Here is an 18,775-nt window from a genome sequence, read left to right on the forward strand (position 1 = left end):
AGCTAACAAAACATCCCCTTATATACAAAACAAACTCTGCTCAGCAACCTGACCTACCAATCGGAACATTTAAATTAGGCGCGCAGTGAAGCCATTGGTTACTAAGGCTCACTCGCGTTACCAGGCAGATCTATCATTAACCCCTAACTCCTCTATTCACATAAACCCTTACAATACCCTCGGGATCAGTGTCATCATTTAGTCCCTGCGCTAATTGCTAACAGGGACTGTTTATGATGACACATGACCCACACTCCTTTCATACCATCTTAATACCTATAAATAACTGACACTGGAGACAGATATTGTGGAAATAAATGGCCGTGTTGTTTATTAAGAGTTTACTTTACAATAAATTAAAACATTTTAATTAACCATAAAATACCATAAAAAATACCATTATAACCAGTCCATATTGAAAACCACCGTAAAAACTCCAAATCCACCCAGAATGGCTGGGCGATTCTCCACCAGGGGCGCTAATAACAATTAGGGCCCCCCCCCTACAACCCAGGAACTTTTCCACAATATTCTGTAGGCCAAGATTAAAAATTTCCAGCCCTATATCTGAGAGGTGAACCCCATCCCGTCTATATAAACCCTGAATAAAACCTTCAAGCTCCACATGCCGATAAGAAAAATCGCCTAATGAAAACAAACATTTTTTAATCATTCTGTTGATCTGCATCCTAATTTTTTCTAAAAACTCCAGACCATTATCACACCAAACAAACCGCGGAATAACTTCCGAAAAAACAACCGAAACCCCCGGAAATACATTTTTAATTAACACTAAGTCCCGACGCATAAAATATAAAAGATCCAATGTTTTGACTGAACCAATGTCATTATCAGATAAATGAACTATTATTAAATCAAGGGATGGAGCACGTAAAGTGTTCTTCTTTAACTCCGAAAGAAGTTGGTTCCATTTCATTCCCCTAATACTGTACCAACAAACATTGAGGTCTTGGACTGGAAAGGCTACGTTTTCGAAATAATTCTGTAAAGAAGCCCTCTTCTGCGCCCAGTACACAAAAGAGTGGCCAATTATCCAGATGGGTAAAGGTCCTAAAACAAAGAAAGTTAATTAAGAAAACATATCAGGTCCCACATAACGCCTATAGCAATTAGAGCGCCATATCGCAATCCTTTTAATTTTGTTCTTAGACATCCCAAGACAAGCAGCAGAGGTCGCTGCCCCAATCCTGAAAGAATGCTACGAGAACCTCAAGTCGCCCATGCCCAGCTCCTGTAAGGAGCGCTTCATTAATTTGCAAAACTGGAACCTTGTAGCAGGCTCCCCATTAGCATGAATAAACAAATTACCCGGTAACCTTGGACGGATACTCGTCCACATGTTCAGATTAACAACAGGACAAACCCGAGAATCACCCACTGCTCTCAATTTAATACTCACACCCTTCCCGTACTGGTCCGTTATTGATCTACCTATGAAAATTAAGCAATATGACATTGATAAACTCACATCTGTTAGCAATAAATCACCTACCTTATGCTTGCTAGGAGCCACCAGTTCACCAATCCTGAGAGCTGCAAAAAACGCTATCACAAAAGCACAACGGAACAAAGTAGCTTCTACTACATCATAGCAAATTGAACCTAAAACCTCCCATAGCTGTCCTAACAACTCCACCGAAAGGGGGCGCCTAGAATCAGAATGACAGTTCCCTTTTTTAAACCCCTTTAACACTTGCTTTACCGGAAAATAAGAAAAAAGTGACACACCCCCCCTTGTAGTTTCAAAAAGAACGATATGCCCGATAAACCTTTGTGAAGCGATGCATAGCTCCTACCTGTGTATAAATAAGTATTAATATACTGCAAAACTAATCCCACATTAGGACTATTATAAGCCACTTGATTTGACTCGCAGAACTCCTTCCATTCCTCCCATGCAGCGGCATAAGCCGCCCATGTACCAGGAGCCAGGGAACCTTGAATAAAACCAGGTATAAGATTTAAATTATCTCCCACAACTCTTTCGGAAAAGGCACCTTCCGAGAACAAGAATCCATCCGGCTCTGCTGTAAAAAAGACAGTGTTGTCTGATTACATGTCTCCGACACCAAGGAACATTTTAGCCAAATATTAAAAGACAAACACTGCAACACCAAACGCTTCAAAATCCTACTTCCCCACAAACACTTAGACGACAGCGTATTAATGCAAAAAAGTACACCACTGTTCCCAGACCGTAATTTAATACGTCTGTTTGCCAGCGACGTCCCCCAAATCGAGAATACCACTAAGATGGCAAATAACTCCAAAACCACGTCTTTTTTCACCACACCTATAGCGTGCCATGTGTCCGGCCACACATCTCCAGACGATTTGGAGTTAAATGTCACCTGAAAACCCCAGGTCCGATCCGCAAAAACAAATAGAGCTAATTCATCTGAAAAACAAAAATCTTGCTGTACACAAGACACCCCATTAAAATCCCGCAAAAAATGTTGCCAAACAGATAGATCTTCTTTCATTTCCCGCGATAACCTCAAATGCGCATTTGGTGACTTCAACCCCTTAGTACCGTCATACAGACGCTTACAAAAAACCCGACCCATAGGGATGATTCTCAAGCAGAAATTCAATGAACCTAATACCGATTGCATCTGTCGCAGCGTCACTTTTTCTCTTAACAACATTACAGCAATTGCCGCCTGCAATGCAACTACTTTATCTGCCGGCAGACTACATTCCATAGTAATGGAGTCCAAGGTAATACCCAAGAACTCCAACCTATTACAAGGTAAAACCGTGTTTTCCTGTGCAATAGGTATGCCAAAATGCCGCATCAAGGCTAAAAAATTCTCCAACAAACTCGAACACAAATCTGAAGACCCATCACCAACAAATAAAAAGTCATCTAAAGTGCAGAACCCCACCCCAGGGACCTTCTCCTGAATAACCCATTGTAAAAATGACGAAAAACACTCAAAATAAAAACAAGACAACGAAAAACCCATGGGTAAACATTTATCAAAATAAAATTCCCGATTAAAATAAAAACCCAACGAATTAAAACCGTCCGGGTGTACCAGCAAGATCCGAAATGCAGATTTAATGTCGGTTTTAGCCAACAATGCCTTGCTACCAAACTCCCTTAACAAATCCACCGCCATGTCAAACGATGCATAGTGTACAGATGCCAAATCAGTGTTCACCTCGACGTTCAATGAAAAATCTTTTGGATATGACAAGTGATGAATCACTCTGAAAGTGCCGGGTTCCTTCTTAGGTACTACTCCCAAAGGAGAAATCCTAAAATCCTGAAAAGGGGGGTTAGCAAAAGGACCCTCTATTCTCCCCTGATGCAATTCCTTCCTAATATGCTCTAAAATAAAGCTTTCATGCTGATTAACTGAAGCTAAGTTATTAACAAAAACACAACCCTGACCTCTAAATGTAGGCACAAAAAATCCAGAGTGAAACCCATTAAAAACAACATTAGCCTTCTGTCCGTCGTGGTACCCCCCTCTAGCCATGGGAACATTTTTTCCAAGCTCACTGGTGTCCGAGCCTTTAAGAAAACGTTCCCTGGTGCTGGCAAGCTGCTGGCCCTGCGACGACTGTTTTTTAAAACATTTAAATAATGGGTGTCCTCCCCCACAAAAGGAACAATCGTGCCTAAATTTGCAATTGTTTTGCCATTTGCATGTGCTTTCATTAAACGAAAAACAGAAACCCCTTTTTAAGTGTACATTTGGGTGCTGCCTGTTCGTGTAACTCCGTTGCGACACCATCAAATTAAGCCAAAGGCCCACATCTTTCTCGCCCCACCGCATAGAGGGGTGTACTGACATTTTTTGGCAAAAGGACTCCTCATAAGTGAGCCAAGCCATCCCACCAAAATTCCTGTATGCCTCAAGAATAGATTCCATGTGTTGGAACAACCCACTGCAATGTTCAGAATATTTTTCTCCAAGAACAGCTGCAAAAATAAAAAAGGCTTGTAGCCAATTATGAAAAGATTTATACAGTCTCTTTTTTTCACTGTCACCCTCACCCTTAGCATCCGACGCTCCTGTACGCAGTTGTTGATTTGCGGATGGGAGCAAGGAAAAAATATCCACGTACTATTTCCTCCATATTTTTTCCTTCACTCCCATGCTCAAGTGAAAACCCAGGGGAGAGGACTGACAGGTGATAGCTTCCTTGAACAAATTACCCGGGATACCCTCCACCTGGGCATCCTGGGCTGGCACTGACCTATCCTCTTTCCCTAACACATCCCTACATACACTGTACATCATCTCCTTCAGTATACCTAAATTAAAATCCTGCCCACCATTAAAACGTAAATGAGGGTTCTCACCAGTCGTCCGTGGGCCTGCATATGCGTCCTCCATGCACCAGTCTTGGTAGCAGCTCCTGGATCGCTGCCTCAGCGCCGCCGTCTCCTCTGTGCCTGCCGCAGCTTCGTCCCCGGATGATGACCCTGACGCCCATGCCTGAGAAACCACCGCCGCCTCATGTGAGCTCTTTTGCAAAAGAGGCGGCGGCGGGCTATAGCAGCCCAGGACAAAATCCCCGCTGACCGACGGCACCGCACTCGGAACATGCTCGCGGTCGCTTGGGGGGACCCGTCGGACTGGTACTGGGCTGCACACTTCCGGGTGACGCGGCTTCCGGGGACCCGATGGCATCGGCAGCTCTTGCGATGGTATCAGAGTCGCGCGAGAAGTTCTCGACCGTCCTCTCGCAGCGACCGCCTCCGCAAGCAATGGTCTCTCTGCACCAGCACCGAGTCCTCTGCTTCCACGGGCCGCCGACTTCTTCTTCCGCCTCTGCGACGACTTCCTCGCTGATGCCGGCGGTGAGTATCTTGCTCTTTCCTTTCGGCTTCTTTTTTCCCCCGAAGGCACCGCTAGCTCCGGAACCGCCGGCCGTTCTTCCATCCGAATCGCCGCTCCTGAACCGGGCATCTCCGCTCCTAAAGCCAAATTCTCAGGCATCTGTTCAGCCACGCCGCTCCATCTTCTTCCCCGGCTCTCCTCAGGATCTGCTGGATAAGGTGATCCATGACAGAAACTTCCTCTTCATCAGCTGTGAGTGACTCACAGCTGACAAAACAGCCCCTTATATACAAAACAAACTCTGCTCAGCAACCTGACCTACCAATCGGTACATTTAAATTAGGTGCGCAGTGAAGCCATTGGTTACTAAGGCTCACTCGCGTTACCAGGCAGATCTATCATTAACCCCTAACTCCTCTAATCACATAAACTCTTACAATACCCTCGGGATCAGTGACATCATTTAGTCCCTGCGCTAATTGCTAACAGGGACTGTTCATGAAAGGAAAAGTATAATAGAAACTCGTCACCACTTCTATATATTTCATTCACTCCTGACTTTGACTTACAAATACTGAGGTAAAAAACTCACCAAATACTCAACATATGCACATAGTCTAAAGGGGGCTTTACACGCTACGACATCGCTAATGCGAACTCGTTGGGGTCACGGAATTGGTGACGCACATCCGGTCGCATTAGCGATGCCGTTGCGTGTGACACCGATGAGCGATTTTGCATCATTGCAAAAACGTGCAAAATCGCTCATCGGTGACATGGGGGTCCATTCTCAAAAATTGTTACTGCAGCAGTAACGAGGTTGTTCCTCGTTCCTGCGGCAGCACACATCGCTCCGTGTGACACCGCAGGAACGAGGAAGCTCTCCTTACCTGCCTCCCGGCCGCTATGCGGAAGAAAGGAGGTGGGCGGGATGTTACGTCCTGCTCAGCTTCGCCCCTCCGCTTCTATTGGGCGGCCGCTCAGTGACGTCGCTGTGACGCCGCATGGACCACCCCCTTAGAAAGGAGGCGGTTCGCCGGTCACAGCGACGTCACCGGGCAGGTAAGTATGTGTGATGGGTCTGGGCGATGTTGTGCGGCACGGGCAGCGATTTGCCCGTGTCGCGCAACAGATGGCGGCGGGTACCCACGCTAGCGATATCGGGACCGATATCGCAGTGTGTAAAGCCCGCTTTAGGCATCTTGACCTGGACATTTATACCACGTGTGTAATGCCCCAGAGTTGATGATTACATGAATATGAATTTTATATATGTGTGATTTTGCTATTTGAAGCTTGCATTGTTTATTGGTGGTATTGTAGTATCCCAGAGTTGGTACTATCAAAGTGACTTATAGTCATTAAGTTTACATGAGGTAGGCGGCACACACTTTTACATCCAGAGTTAAATTCCCCACATGCCTTGTTACTGGGCAAAATAGCCTGGTGGATGAAATCTTAGTACATAACTGCCGTTACCTCAGGTTTTAGTCAGAGTATAGTTGGAGTTCAGTGAGTGCACACGTCAGAAACATGTAGGGGAACACTGACCCTCAATCCAGTGGCTGTATAGGAACAGACTGACCAGAAACCACAAGTAGGACATATTAGGACTTGCACCTCTTTGGACAGATGGAATGCCCTGGTCTGCACAGCTTACTCAAAGCTGTGGACACTGGAGGAGTATGGGCCTGGAGGTGGGTCCAACCTTAAAGAAGATGGATAATCAGGAGAGCCTATTTTACATAATGGTCAGAGGCAGCAGGAAGTCTGTTGTCTGCTGGGGAACAACACCCCAGTGGGATAGAGGAAGCCACCTCTGTTCTGTCAGCTTGGTCAACAAGATAGGCTCAGTTCGCACTTGCTCATATGTGACTATCCTTGCATCTGTTTGCTATCTGCCTGTATGTGGAGCTCTATCATCTAAGCATGTTACCACCATTATGCATGTGTATCTTGCTGAATGCTGAATAAGTAAAAAATTCATTTGTTTTATTGCTGAACATGTCTCCCGAGACCCGACCCTACTGTTTTCCCTGCACCAACATCAAGGGGCACACCATTGATCACCTAGCTGATAAGGAAAACAGTAACTCCGGTGTAAAACCCACATGCCCACAGCTATGTGTTTTTTTCACGGTCACCGGAGCAGCAGGGCACGGGTACGGCCATCAACATCCGTGACACATATTAGAGTATCTGACCCATGCCCGGCATCCTGGGTACATTGTGCTCCATGTGTCACAGTATGCAGCATAATTAGATACTAAATAGTTCAAACTCCTCACTAGTAGGAAGCCTAGGAGAATAGTTTGGTGGGTGCAGTTTTAGGTACAATAGAAAGCAGACACTAGAGTTTAGTCAGAGTACAGTTGTAGCCTAGCCAGTGCACATCACCAGGAACATGTAGGGGAACTCTAACTCCTGCTCCAGCAGGATCTATGAGAATCAATTGACCTGAAGCCACCTGTTGGATCTAGCGCCTCTTTGGTCAGATGGAATGTCCTGGTCTTCACAGCACTCTAGCCTACCAGAAATTTAAAGCTGTGGCTGAAGGAGGAGTACGAGCATGGAGGTGGATCCCCGATAAAGCAGATGGGTACAGAGGAGAACCTACTACATGAGAGTTAGAGGAACCTGAAACTTTGGGGTCTGCTGGAGAATGCCCCTCCAGTAGGATAGAGGGAATCAAACTCTATTGTGTCTGCTTGGTCAGCAGGATAGGCTCGAAGTGCTCTTGCTGTCATCATGTCTCACATGTGACTGTTTCTCTGTATCCATGGCTATCCTCCTTTCTGTGGAGCTGTGTCATCTGAACATGTTATTCCTATCATGGCTCTGTACCTTTTTTGGCTGCTCATCAAGTACAGTTAATCTAATCTACAGTTAAAGTATCTTCTGGTTCTCATGTCTCCCTCCACCATTTTAAAACCATGGGGTAATGCCAGAAAACATCATTACAGAGAGGGGACAGTAAACTTACAGCATTAGCCCCTGCATATCTCTAGCTATGTGCTTTTAAATGTCACCAGGTGCCACACATCCAACCCATGCCCAGCAACCTGGGTACACTGCGCTCTGTGTGTCACATGTGCACATGTTGAGTATTTGGTGAGGTTTTTTTAACCTGTTTGTGTAAGTCAAAACCAGTAGTGAGGGAAAAATACAGAACTGGTGACGTGTTTCCATTATACTTTTTGTCTGATTGTTCCTCTCCTGGTTTTGGCTATAAATACTGATGTAAAAAACTCAACAAGTACTCAACATGTGCACGTGGTCTAAGGGTTTAATGTAAAACTTGGTATTACCATTTCTCTTGTAAAGATCTTGTGCTCCTCAACAGTGAGATATTGGTCACTGATCAAACTTTAAGGCCACGTCTCACTAAGCGACATCGCTAGCGACATCGCTGCTGAGTCACGGTTTTTGTGATGCAACAGCGATCTTGCTATCGATGTCGCTGTGTGTGACATCCAGCAACGACCTGGCCCCTGCTGTGAGGTCGCCGGTCATTGCTGAATGTCCTGGACCATTTTTTGGTTGTTGCTCTCCCGCTGTGAAGCACACATCGTTGTGTTTGACAGCGAGAGAGCAACGATCTGAATGTGCAGGGAGCCGGCTTCTGCGGATGCTGGTAACCAAGGTACACATCGGGTAACCAAGCAAAGAGCTTTGCTTGGTTACCCGATATTTACCTTGGTTACCAGCGTCCACAGCTTCTAGAGGCCGGCTCCCTGCTCCCGGCACAAGTAGCCAAGGTACACATTGGGTAACTATAAGCAAAGCGCTTTGCTTAGTAACCCAAGGAATACCATGGTTACGAAGCACAGCGTTGTTACTCGGGTCGCTGGTGGCTGGTGCCTGATCTCTGATCGCTGTGGAGATCTGCCTGTTTGACAGCTCACCAGCGACCATGTAGCAACGCTCCAGCGATCCCTGCCAGGTCAGATAAATGGTGGGATCGCTGGAGCATTGCTAAGTGTGACGGTACCTTTAGACTCTACGGAAACACGGACCCAACTGATTACATAAAGTTGTTCATTTATTCATATATTTCTAGGGGGAAAAAAACAGAGGGATGGGACAGGATAGATTCATTGGAACAGATGAACCAAAATCATTGTTTTATGAGGATTTGTGAATTTACTAAAAAAAATGTAAAGGTGACTTTCATTGTGTACAATATAACATTGAAACAGAATTTTAAGAATGCCATGCCGATATATTAATACTATACTTAAAGCTTATGCTTTTTAAACCATAGAAACAAAACCCATGCAAAATTGTTAAAATAAAAAATAAAACAAATTAACACAGTATATGAGTATTGAAGGACAGCTTTGAAATTAACATTTTTGTCTTCTGTTTCTAATAGACCAAATTCATTTGAACTTCTGGCACAAGATGGCGTTAGCTCTGGGACACTTCAGTTTAACTCAGCGCATGACAGTGCAGACTGGCTACGAGCAATATCTACAAACATTAGTGACCTAACTCTACAGAATGTAAGTTTATTGCCTTGTTTGATATTACTTAGAGAATAAAATGTATACAAAGTCAATTAGGAAAATGCATTCTAGTGGATTTCTTCTTATTAGATCCTCTTACCTAGCAAATAAAGTTTACTAATCACCGATAAGGCTAGGACACTTTGGAAAAAAAAATTCTCCTATTAAATTTTACTTTCCTTTGTGATCAATTTTGCTTATAAAGATCACATGTGAGAAAACTACTACAAAACACATTTTACAATTAGAGCATTTTATCGCTCCCATTCATAGATTATATACAAGTGCACTTTTCACCTAAAGTTCCAGGAATAATACATTGATGACTTACTTTATTATGGTGTTAACCTTTTTCTACAATAACCAATTTACAACATTACCATAAAATGTACTAAAAATGGAAAGAAAAATCAGTGTGAGGTTAAAAAGCGGAAAACAAAAACCCTGCAATTGTTGTATCAGATGCCTTATTTATGGCATGTAAGTCTGCAGCTCAACTAATTACAGCAATTCAAAATGTATAAAGTGTATTATGTTTCTTACTACTTAAAAAATAAACAAATCTATCTATCTATCTATCTATCTATCTATCTATATATATATATATATATACATATATATACTGTGCATATATAGATACTGCTCAAAAAATAAAGGGAAAAAGGGAACACTTTAATGAGGATTTTGTATTTTGGTGGTCCCCTTACTTTTTTGAGCAGTATATATATATATATATATATATATATATATATATATATATATATGTATATATACTGCTCAAAAAAAAGGGAACACCAAAATACAAGATCCTTGCTTAAGTGTCCCCATTATTTTTTTGAGCAGTGTATGTATGTATCTATCTATCTATCTATCTATATATATATATATATATATACAGTACAGACCAAAAGTTTGGACACACCTTCTCATCTCTAGAACAACTGTTAAGAGGAGACTGTGCAGCAGGCCTTCATGGTAAAATAGCTGCTAGGAAACCACTGCTAAGGACAGGCAACAAGCAGAAGAGACTTGTTTGGGCTAAAGAACACAAGGAATGGACATTAGACCAGTGGAAATCTGTGCTTTGGTCTGATGAGTCAAAATTGGAGATCTTTGGATCCATCCACCGTGTGTTTGTAGAAAAAGTGAACGGATGGACTCTACATGCCTGGTTCCCACCGTCAAGCATGGAGGAGGAGGTGTGATGGTGTGGGGGTGCTTTGCTGGTGACACTGTTGGGGATTTATTCAAAATTGAAGGCATACAGAGCCAGCATTGCCACCACAGCATCTTGCAGCGGCATGCTATTCCATCTGGTTTGCGTTTAGTTGGGCCATCATTTATTTTTCAACAGGACAATGACCCCAAACACACCTCCAGGATGTGTAAGGGCTATTTGACCAAGAAGGAGAGTTATGGGGTGCTACACCAGATGATCTGGTCTCCACAGTCACCAGACCTGAACCCAATCAAGATGGTTTGGGGTGAGCTAGACCGCAGAGTGAAGGCAAAAGGGCCAACAAGTGCTAATCATATCTGGGAACTCGTTCATGACTGTTGGAAAACAATTTCCGGTGACTACCTCTTGAAGCTCATGAAGAGAATGCCAAGAGTGTGCAAAGTAGTAATGAAAGCAAAAGGTGGCAACTTTGAAGAATTTAGAATATAAGACATATTTTCAGTTGTTTCACATTTTTTTAAGTATTTCATTCCAAATGTTTTAATTCATAGTTTTGATGTCTTCAATGTGAATCTACAATTTTCAGAGTTATGAAAATAAAGAAAACTCTTTGAATGAGAATGTGTGTCCAAAGTTTTGGTCTGTACTGTATACACACACACACACACACACACACACACATTATATATATATATATATATATATATATATATATATATATATATGTATATATATATATATATATATATATATTTGTTTTTTTTGCGCTATCCCCATAATTTGAGTACCAAATTTATTTTTTCCAAAATTGGAATTTTGTGAGGGTCTTCTGCACAACTAGCTATAGTTTTATTGGTACTATTTGGGGAAAAGCAACAATATTGTAGGATCTTAGATGTCGTGAGTTTGTACCAGCCTGATGTGATCATGGAGGGATTTGAGATCAGGTCACATATTGTTGATCACAGATCCGCTTTAGTGCCCGCTCGTCTGCTACCCAAAGTTGGAGCGTATTTAATTACATCCGATACTGAATGGGTTAAGATTCATTTATATCTAATAAGAAATTGTAACTTTAGATGTAGCCACTTCCTTCTACTATAAATATCCTTTCCTCACTCCTCCCTATGCCAGCTATAGCTCATATTTATGCTGTCAACTTTAACGGTACCAGTCTATGGAGAAGCTGAGGTGTCGCTTGTGTTGCAGTTGAAAAGTTCTTGCTGTAAAAGCTGTGGAGTGTTATTTGTTGTGTATTTCCCCACTCATGTGTCTTACCTTCCTCAAGTTGTCTTAATGCAGAGGTGAGACTAGTGTTTTGCTGGCCTTCACTAGTGAGGGTGAGTTCAGGGCCAGCAAGATCCTAGACAAATGAAGGGGCACAGGGGAAGGACTAGTCTAGAGAGAGTATGGAGTGTAGGGATCAGCATCAGGTGAGTGTTTGGAGGTGACCCAGCTTCCCTCTCTCAAGTGCCAGAGCCTTCCAATGTATTGCTACCCTGGTGCTTCCTCTGTGTTGTGCCGCTCATCATGAGTCCTCTCCTACCTGATGCCTGATGTTACACCTGCAGTCACATCTTGATATAGAGGACTAGAATCTGTGAATGCTTGATCACATTAGACATACACTGTAATTCTGTAGTTTCTATGTCAGCTAGTGCCCATTGCTGCAGTAAGAGATAAGTACTGGCCGGAGAAAACGCTCTTGAGCCTTTTCCATACATGAGACCTCAATATGTAAAATTCATATACATGAGATTTTGGGAAAAATAAGTCTTTGATTGATAAAGTTCCGACCCTTGACAGTCAGCAAATCATCAGATAAAGTCAAAGTATTAGTCTTGGAAAAAAATTATTTCAGTCAATTTTCAGTAATACCCTTATCGTTCAAATTGTATAATAACTTAAATATAACAGATTTGCATTTGGTCCAACATAAATGTTCACTAATCATAAATCACAGCATCAGATTGTTCTGTATTACATCATAATAAAATAGATTCACTACCCATATACAAAGTAAGCAATATACGACATTTTACATTAAAGCACATCAGTCAACTGAATATGGTACTTTATTTAAGGGAAACATATTACTATTAGTGATTAGTGATTTCTACTAGTTTTCCTTATAGCATGAGACTATTCTTGCTTTTTTTACTGTATGTCTGGGGGGTGACTGAGTGGCTGCTTTGTATGGAGAAGGGAAAGATGAAGGTGAGGAAAGGTGGGGAAATTGCTCCCCTCATAGTAACCTAGACCAGAGGTCACCAACCTTTCTGATCTTGAGAGCCACATTCAGCTCTGAGAAAGGGTCACAAGCTACATCCAGCTGCCGCCCCCTCATAGTAGTGCCACCACCCAGAGCCCCATTACCAGCATAATTACAGCCAAAACTCTTCCATGAACATTGTACCGAGACAGTATACCAAGATCCAGTGGTTCCTATTTTACTCCCATTCAGATCTGCTCTTCTGTGTGGAGTACTCACAAAAGTCACCATCTGGAGATCTACTCTTCAAAGCTGTTTGCTAGAGCTAGTGCTCTGGCACCAAGCTTGAAGACAGACAGCCGCGAGTCACAAATCACCGGTTTGCGATCCACATATGGCTTCCGAGCCACAAGTTGGGGACCCCTGCCCTAGACTCATAAATTTATGTGGCATATTCTGCTACCCGTCATAGCAAAAATATGTCTCATCCTGTTTTGGTCACAGAGAATGTGGTCCCATAACTATAATAATCGAATGCACCTACGTACGTTTGTATATTAAGCTGACTCATCTGTTTTAATGAGTTTATAACCAGGCCATTTGCTCATGTTCCTGACCAGGCACATTTTCAGATTTATAATCTTTACATTTGATGGTAGAAAAAAATCTTTCTTGTTCAGCTATACACAGTTTTTGCCTCTTTTTTTGTGATGCATGGGGCATCATTTTTATTTAATTTTTCTATACCTATTTTTTATTGTTGTTGATATCAGGAAAAAAAATATTCCCTTTTTTTATGACCATAACTGGCTACTAATTGTTTTTTTAATTATGTTCCCCTTTCCATAGAAAGTAATTTTAGGACTTGGACATATTTTTTTCCTATCGGGTGAGTTGGGTGGGTGTGTGTGTGTGTGTGGGGGGGTGCTAGAAATATTGGCTTAGACTGGCAGTGTCTTTTTTAATTATTTTTCATTTATTTATTTTTATCTTTCATTTTTATTTATTTAAGTTATTTTGCAAATTGCGCCACCATAAGATCTTATAAAACCTTTCAAGGATAGGAGATGGATTTAATAATATAATAATACATTTTTTATCCCTGACATCCACTGTAAGTAGAGTTAGTTTATTATAGTATTATATTAGCACCAGTTACAGGGGAAAATCAATCTCTCCTTTGCAGTGCAGTACTGATTATTCTTCATAGGACACAGCAGTTCCTGTCCTCTCTCTACACCCATAGATCATATGATCTCTGGGTCCGGAGAAAGAAGCACAGTCAGTGCTTCCTCATCTATATACACAGTGAACGAGAAGTTAGACATGCTAATCATTCATATCTGCTTTCTCTTCAGGGAGTATAAAACAGCGGTCTCACTGTCCATTTTTCACATTTTTTTATGAACAGAACTGGCTACTAATTTTTTTAATTCTATTCTCTTTTCCATGTAAAGTATTTTTATAACTTGGACTTATTTTTTTTTCTATGGGGTGAGTTGGGTGGGAGTGTGAGGGGGCTAGAAACATTGGCTAAGACTGGCAGTGTCTTCTTTTATTATTTTTTTTTATATATATTTTTTTTATTTATTTATTTTTATATTTATAGTATTTTACATATTGTGCCACCATAAGGTCTTATAAAACCTTTCGGGGAGAAGAGATGCTATTAATAATTGAATACATTTTTTTTATCGCTGACATCCCCTGTAAGTAGGGCTAGTATATTAGCACCAGTTACAGGGGAAAATCAATCTCTTCTTTGTGGAGCAGTGCTGATTAGGCTTCATAGGACACAGCAGTTCCTGTTCTCTCTCTACACCCATAGATCATATGATCTCTGGGTCCGGAGAAAGAAGCATGGTCAGTGCTTCCTAACATATATACACAGTGAATGAGAAGTTAGACATGCTGATCATTCATATCTGCTTTCTTTGCGGGGAGTATATAACAGTGGTCTCTCTGTCCCTGCATCTGCATAACGTGTGCAGCAGTTCTAGTATGCTGTCACAGCAGAACACAATAGAGACTGTCTGGATATTTATAGACTTTGGGCAGTCGTGAAATACTTAATAACTGCTGATACAGGAATATAATATGTGAATGGAACAGAATATTTTGTCATTTGACACAATAATTAAAGATACCATGATGTGTTTGTTACTTGCACTTTATAGTTAAGTGAGGTTTTCAAAGCTAGGTATAAAAATAGACAGTGAATTCAATATGGGGCTTTCCAACAGACTATATGTGCTGCCCCTGCGTCAGCAGCCAGGCTGCTCGGATCCGGATCCGCGGTGGCTCGAGGGACCTCCGGACCCGGGGGTCGGTGTCGTGCGGCCACTCGCAATAAAAGGGGGAATATTTACAAGGGAGGATGTGGAAAGTTCATGACGCCATCCATGGTGTGTGGTAAGGTGGAGTACCACTGCTGAAGTTGGGAGTACCCGGTGGCAATGCTATGGGCAGCCTAGTGTTTAACCCCTCCATGGGAAGTGGGAATGCCCCGGGACTCGATGAGGGTGACGGGGAGGTGCCGTTGGGACGGTAAGGGTCACTTATGTACTCACTCAGTCCAATAACGCTGACACCGAAAAACTGTGGTAAACGAAAGTTCTTGACACCGCTGCCGCTTGGAGGGAGCATGCCTGGATCCCATGCATGTTGGTGTTGCCTGTTACCCTGTGACCTTTTCCTTGCCACCTTTTCTTCTAACTGGTCCTTTTAGCATAAAACTAGTCGGGTTCTGCTCACCGGTGAGGCTAACTGGGTGAGCTTGCTCTCAGGATTCACACTTGGGATTTTCTGGACTATGTAGTGGGAAAGTCCTATCCCCTTCGTTGCGCTAGTACACCGATTTTGGAGCAGGTGGAGAACGGATCTTGAAGGCTCCATCCTCGTTGGGTACATTGCCAGGACACCTGAAGCTACTTCCTGACCTAGGGTCCACGTACCCCGTCGTGCCCTGGACCCTGCCCGGTGATGGCACAAGTCCGCCGGCTGTCCTCCTCAACTGTCCATGTCACGATCCCCTGCGACCGGGGTCCTGCTCCTACCAGGCCCAGACCAATGTCTGCCACCTAGTAGTACCAAGGAGCCCAGCTCCTGACCTCTCCTCACGAGAGTCACCCCTCAACTGAACTGCTCCTGGCACTCCTGACCTCCCCTTAACCAACCCCCCAAGTGGGCGACCCTATTCCCTTCAGGATGTCCACTGGTGTGTCTGGTGGGTGTGGTGCAGAGTGTTCCTAGGATTTTGATTAGCTTGTTCTTGGCAACATCAAAAGGCAGAGACCCGTGATCAAGGAGGGTGGATACTGTTCAGAAGGGCAGATTGCACAATACCCTGTGATGACCTGATAGTCCAGGGCATCACATATACGTTGCAAGTTTCCTGTTAAGTTCAGGCGGTTACCAAATTACATTGAGAGAAGTGGAAGAGAAATAGTTGGACGCATGACCACAAGTATGCAATATGCAAATTGCCTCTGCAGAGAAGCAAAGGACTTGAACTCTAGTTACACCAATTGGAGGCAGGAATCCTAAAAGTCAATATTGACCCTTTAACGACCCTTGCAATATGACTTAGGATTAAAGCCAAACCAGAATATCAGTTTGTGTTTCATAGTACTGCCCCTGATCAGTATAAGATTTGGCTGTATCAAATGCTTATGATTGGGACCTAAGCAGTAATGTTTCTCCTTGTGGACAGTGAAATGTCTAGCATGCCTGTGGGAGGAAACTTATGGGTAGAGATGAGTGGCTCCATCGAGGCTTGATTCGCTGGCAGCAAATGAGCCTAGCTCCACTTTCAACATCCAATCCACGAACCTCAACCTTGATTTTTAAATTTGGTGTTCGGTTTGAAAACCAAACCTCGGGTTCACTCATCTCTAGTTATGAGCAATGCAATGCACTTCTGGAAAAATGGAGGCATGTTAAAGGGTCTATATTGACTTTTAGGATTACTACTTCCAATAGGTGGCACTAAAATCCAAGTCCTCTTCTTCACTGAAGAGTCAATTTGCATATTTAAATTCCCATAGAAGCATTGCAAAAAGATAAACATTACCCCTTAGATCTCAAGTATGCAAATCACATATGAGTTACTGCAGATGGGAAATTAAGTTCATCTCTATGAAAAAGCCCTGTATTATGGATTAAAACATAAACATTGTATTAGAAAGCGATATCTGAGCAAGACAAGATCTTTTTTTTTTCTTTTACAAGCAGCACTTTCCACCTTGGAAAGCAGTACTACCGTATACCTGGTATAAAGCCGGAGTCACACTTGAGAGTGACTCGCAAATAACTTGTGTGAATCTTCCATTGCATCATCCGGCGCGGCATGCCGCTCTCCAGACAGGAACAGGTCAGCTGCATGTATTTCTATGCAGCTGACCCGCTCCGGCATGCCGTGCTGGATGATGAGATGCGAGACTCACACGACTTAATCGTGAGTCACTGGCAAGTGTGAGTCCAGACTAAGGATTACACTGTTCTACAGCTAAATTGGTTCAGAGACAAAAACAGTTGACCTCAATTAATTTTATGGTGCCAAAACTGAATATGATCCTTAATTTTGTTGATTGGCTTTCATTTTTAAGCTCCAGAGAAAGTTGTCTCTACTAATGACACCTTTTACACAGGCTTTTAGCAAAATACCGTCTTTATTATTTCATTATCATTATTACATTGTTAGAAGCTAATACATGCAAAGGTACAGCACAAAAATATGGACGTGGGGGATTAGGAGTAAAGTGCTTTTTAATTCCAATTATATGCACTCCCTTATATCGAATGAACAGCAATGTATATACAGTATCTATGTGATAAAAGCAACACCAAAAAAACAAAAAGATAGCCATTTGGAAAGGAAAAAGAAATAAATCTTTATTAATGATAGTTAAAATATGCATGGGTATTCCAGGGAATGGTGTACATAAGAGAGCAGCACATGCCAGGAAGAGAGGATAAATAGCAGGCAATGTATATAAAGACACATGAAGACATGTTTAAATATAGGGCACCACAAGTAACCTTGTTTAGTAAAACCAAACAAAAGTAAATGAGTAAAAATAATGTTGAGATGATGCACCAGAAGTGTAAACTAACCTGTAGACATCTCCTCCAGCTGGGATGGCGCCAGGTCCTGAAGCTCTTTTCGGTGTTAGCTTGAAATACTCTGTTATCTCCCTTTCATCTCGAATCTCCTGGAACACTTTGGTTTACTTTCTTCTAATCTGCTAACTTTCAGGTAACTCTCTTCTTGGCCCTTTAGAATCCGGTCTCCGGTCTTTAGCTGAATCTAATGGCCCTTGTTTAGTGATCAGCGGATCTTTTGAAACTAAAATTTGCCAGGTTTGACAAATTTTCCAAAAGAATTTGATTCAAAGGGATTAAATTTGTGTGGATTTCAAAACAGAAAAGGATTTAGTTGCCCACAAAGTTCATATGGGAAAGAGAAGAGAGAGAAAATACAAGTAAGAGAGAGATGACCCCTATGACCATAAGAGTTAAAGCCGCTTTACACACAATGATATTGCTAACGAGATATCGTTGGGGGTCACGGAATTCATGACGCACATCCAGCCTTGTTAGCGACGTCGTTGCGTGTGAAACGTATGAATGACCGTTAAGGATCAAAATTACTTACCTAATCGTTGATCGTTGACACATCGTTCCTTTCCCGATTATCGTTGCTGTTGCAGGATGCAGGTTGTTCGTCGTTCCTGCGGCAGCACACATCGCTATGTGTGACACCGCAGGAACGAGGAACATCACCTTACCTGCAGCCGCCCGCAATGAGGAAGGAAGTAGGGGGGCGGGATATTCATCCCGCTCATCTCCGCCCCTCCGCTTCTATTGGGCGGCCACTTAATGACGCCACTGTGACGCCACACGAACAGCCCCCTTAGAAAGGAGGCGTTTCACCGGCCACAGCGACGTCGCTAGGCAGGTAAGTATGTGTGATGGGTGTAAGCAATGTTGCGCGCCACGGGCAGCGATTTGCCCATGACACACAACCGACAGGGGCAGGTACGCTCGCTAGCAA

At 42.7% G+C, this 18,775-nt stretch overlaps 1 protein-coding gene across 2 annotated transcripts in view; it reads left to right on the plus strand.

The window, feature by feature from the left end:
* The window catches only part of SNTG2 (syntrophin gamma 2), an 873,134-nt gene that overhangs the window by 553,241 nt on the left and 301,118 nt on the right, over positions 1–18,775 (plus strand). For both annotated transcript variants that reach the window (XM_075341061.1, XM_075341060.1), the window contains exon 10: positions 9,196–9,325. In XM_075341061.1, coding sequence (XP_075197176.1) covers positions 9,196–9,325 — 130 coding nt within the window. The remainder of the gene's footprint in view (positions 1–9,195; positions 9,326–18,775) is intronic.

The sequence above is a fragment of the Anomaloglossus baeobatrachus genome, chromosome 3, assembly GCF_048569485.1.
Source record: "Anomaloglossus baeobatrachus isolate aAnoBae1 chromosome 3, aAnoBae1.hap1, whole genome shotgun sequence".
Lineage (NCBI taxonomy): Eukaryota > Metazoa > Chordata > Amphibia > Anura > Aromobatidae > Anomaloglossus > Anomaloglossus baeobatrachus.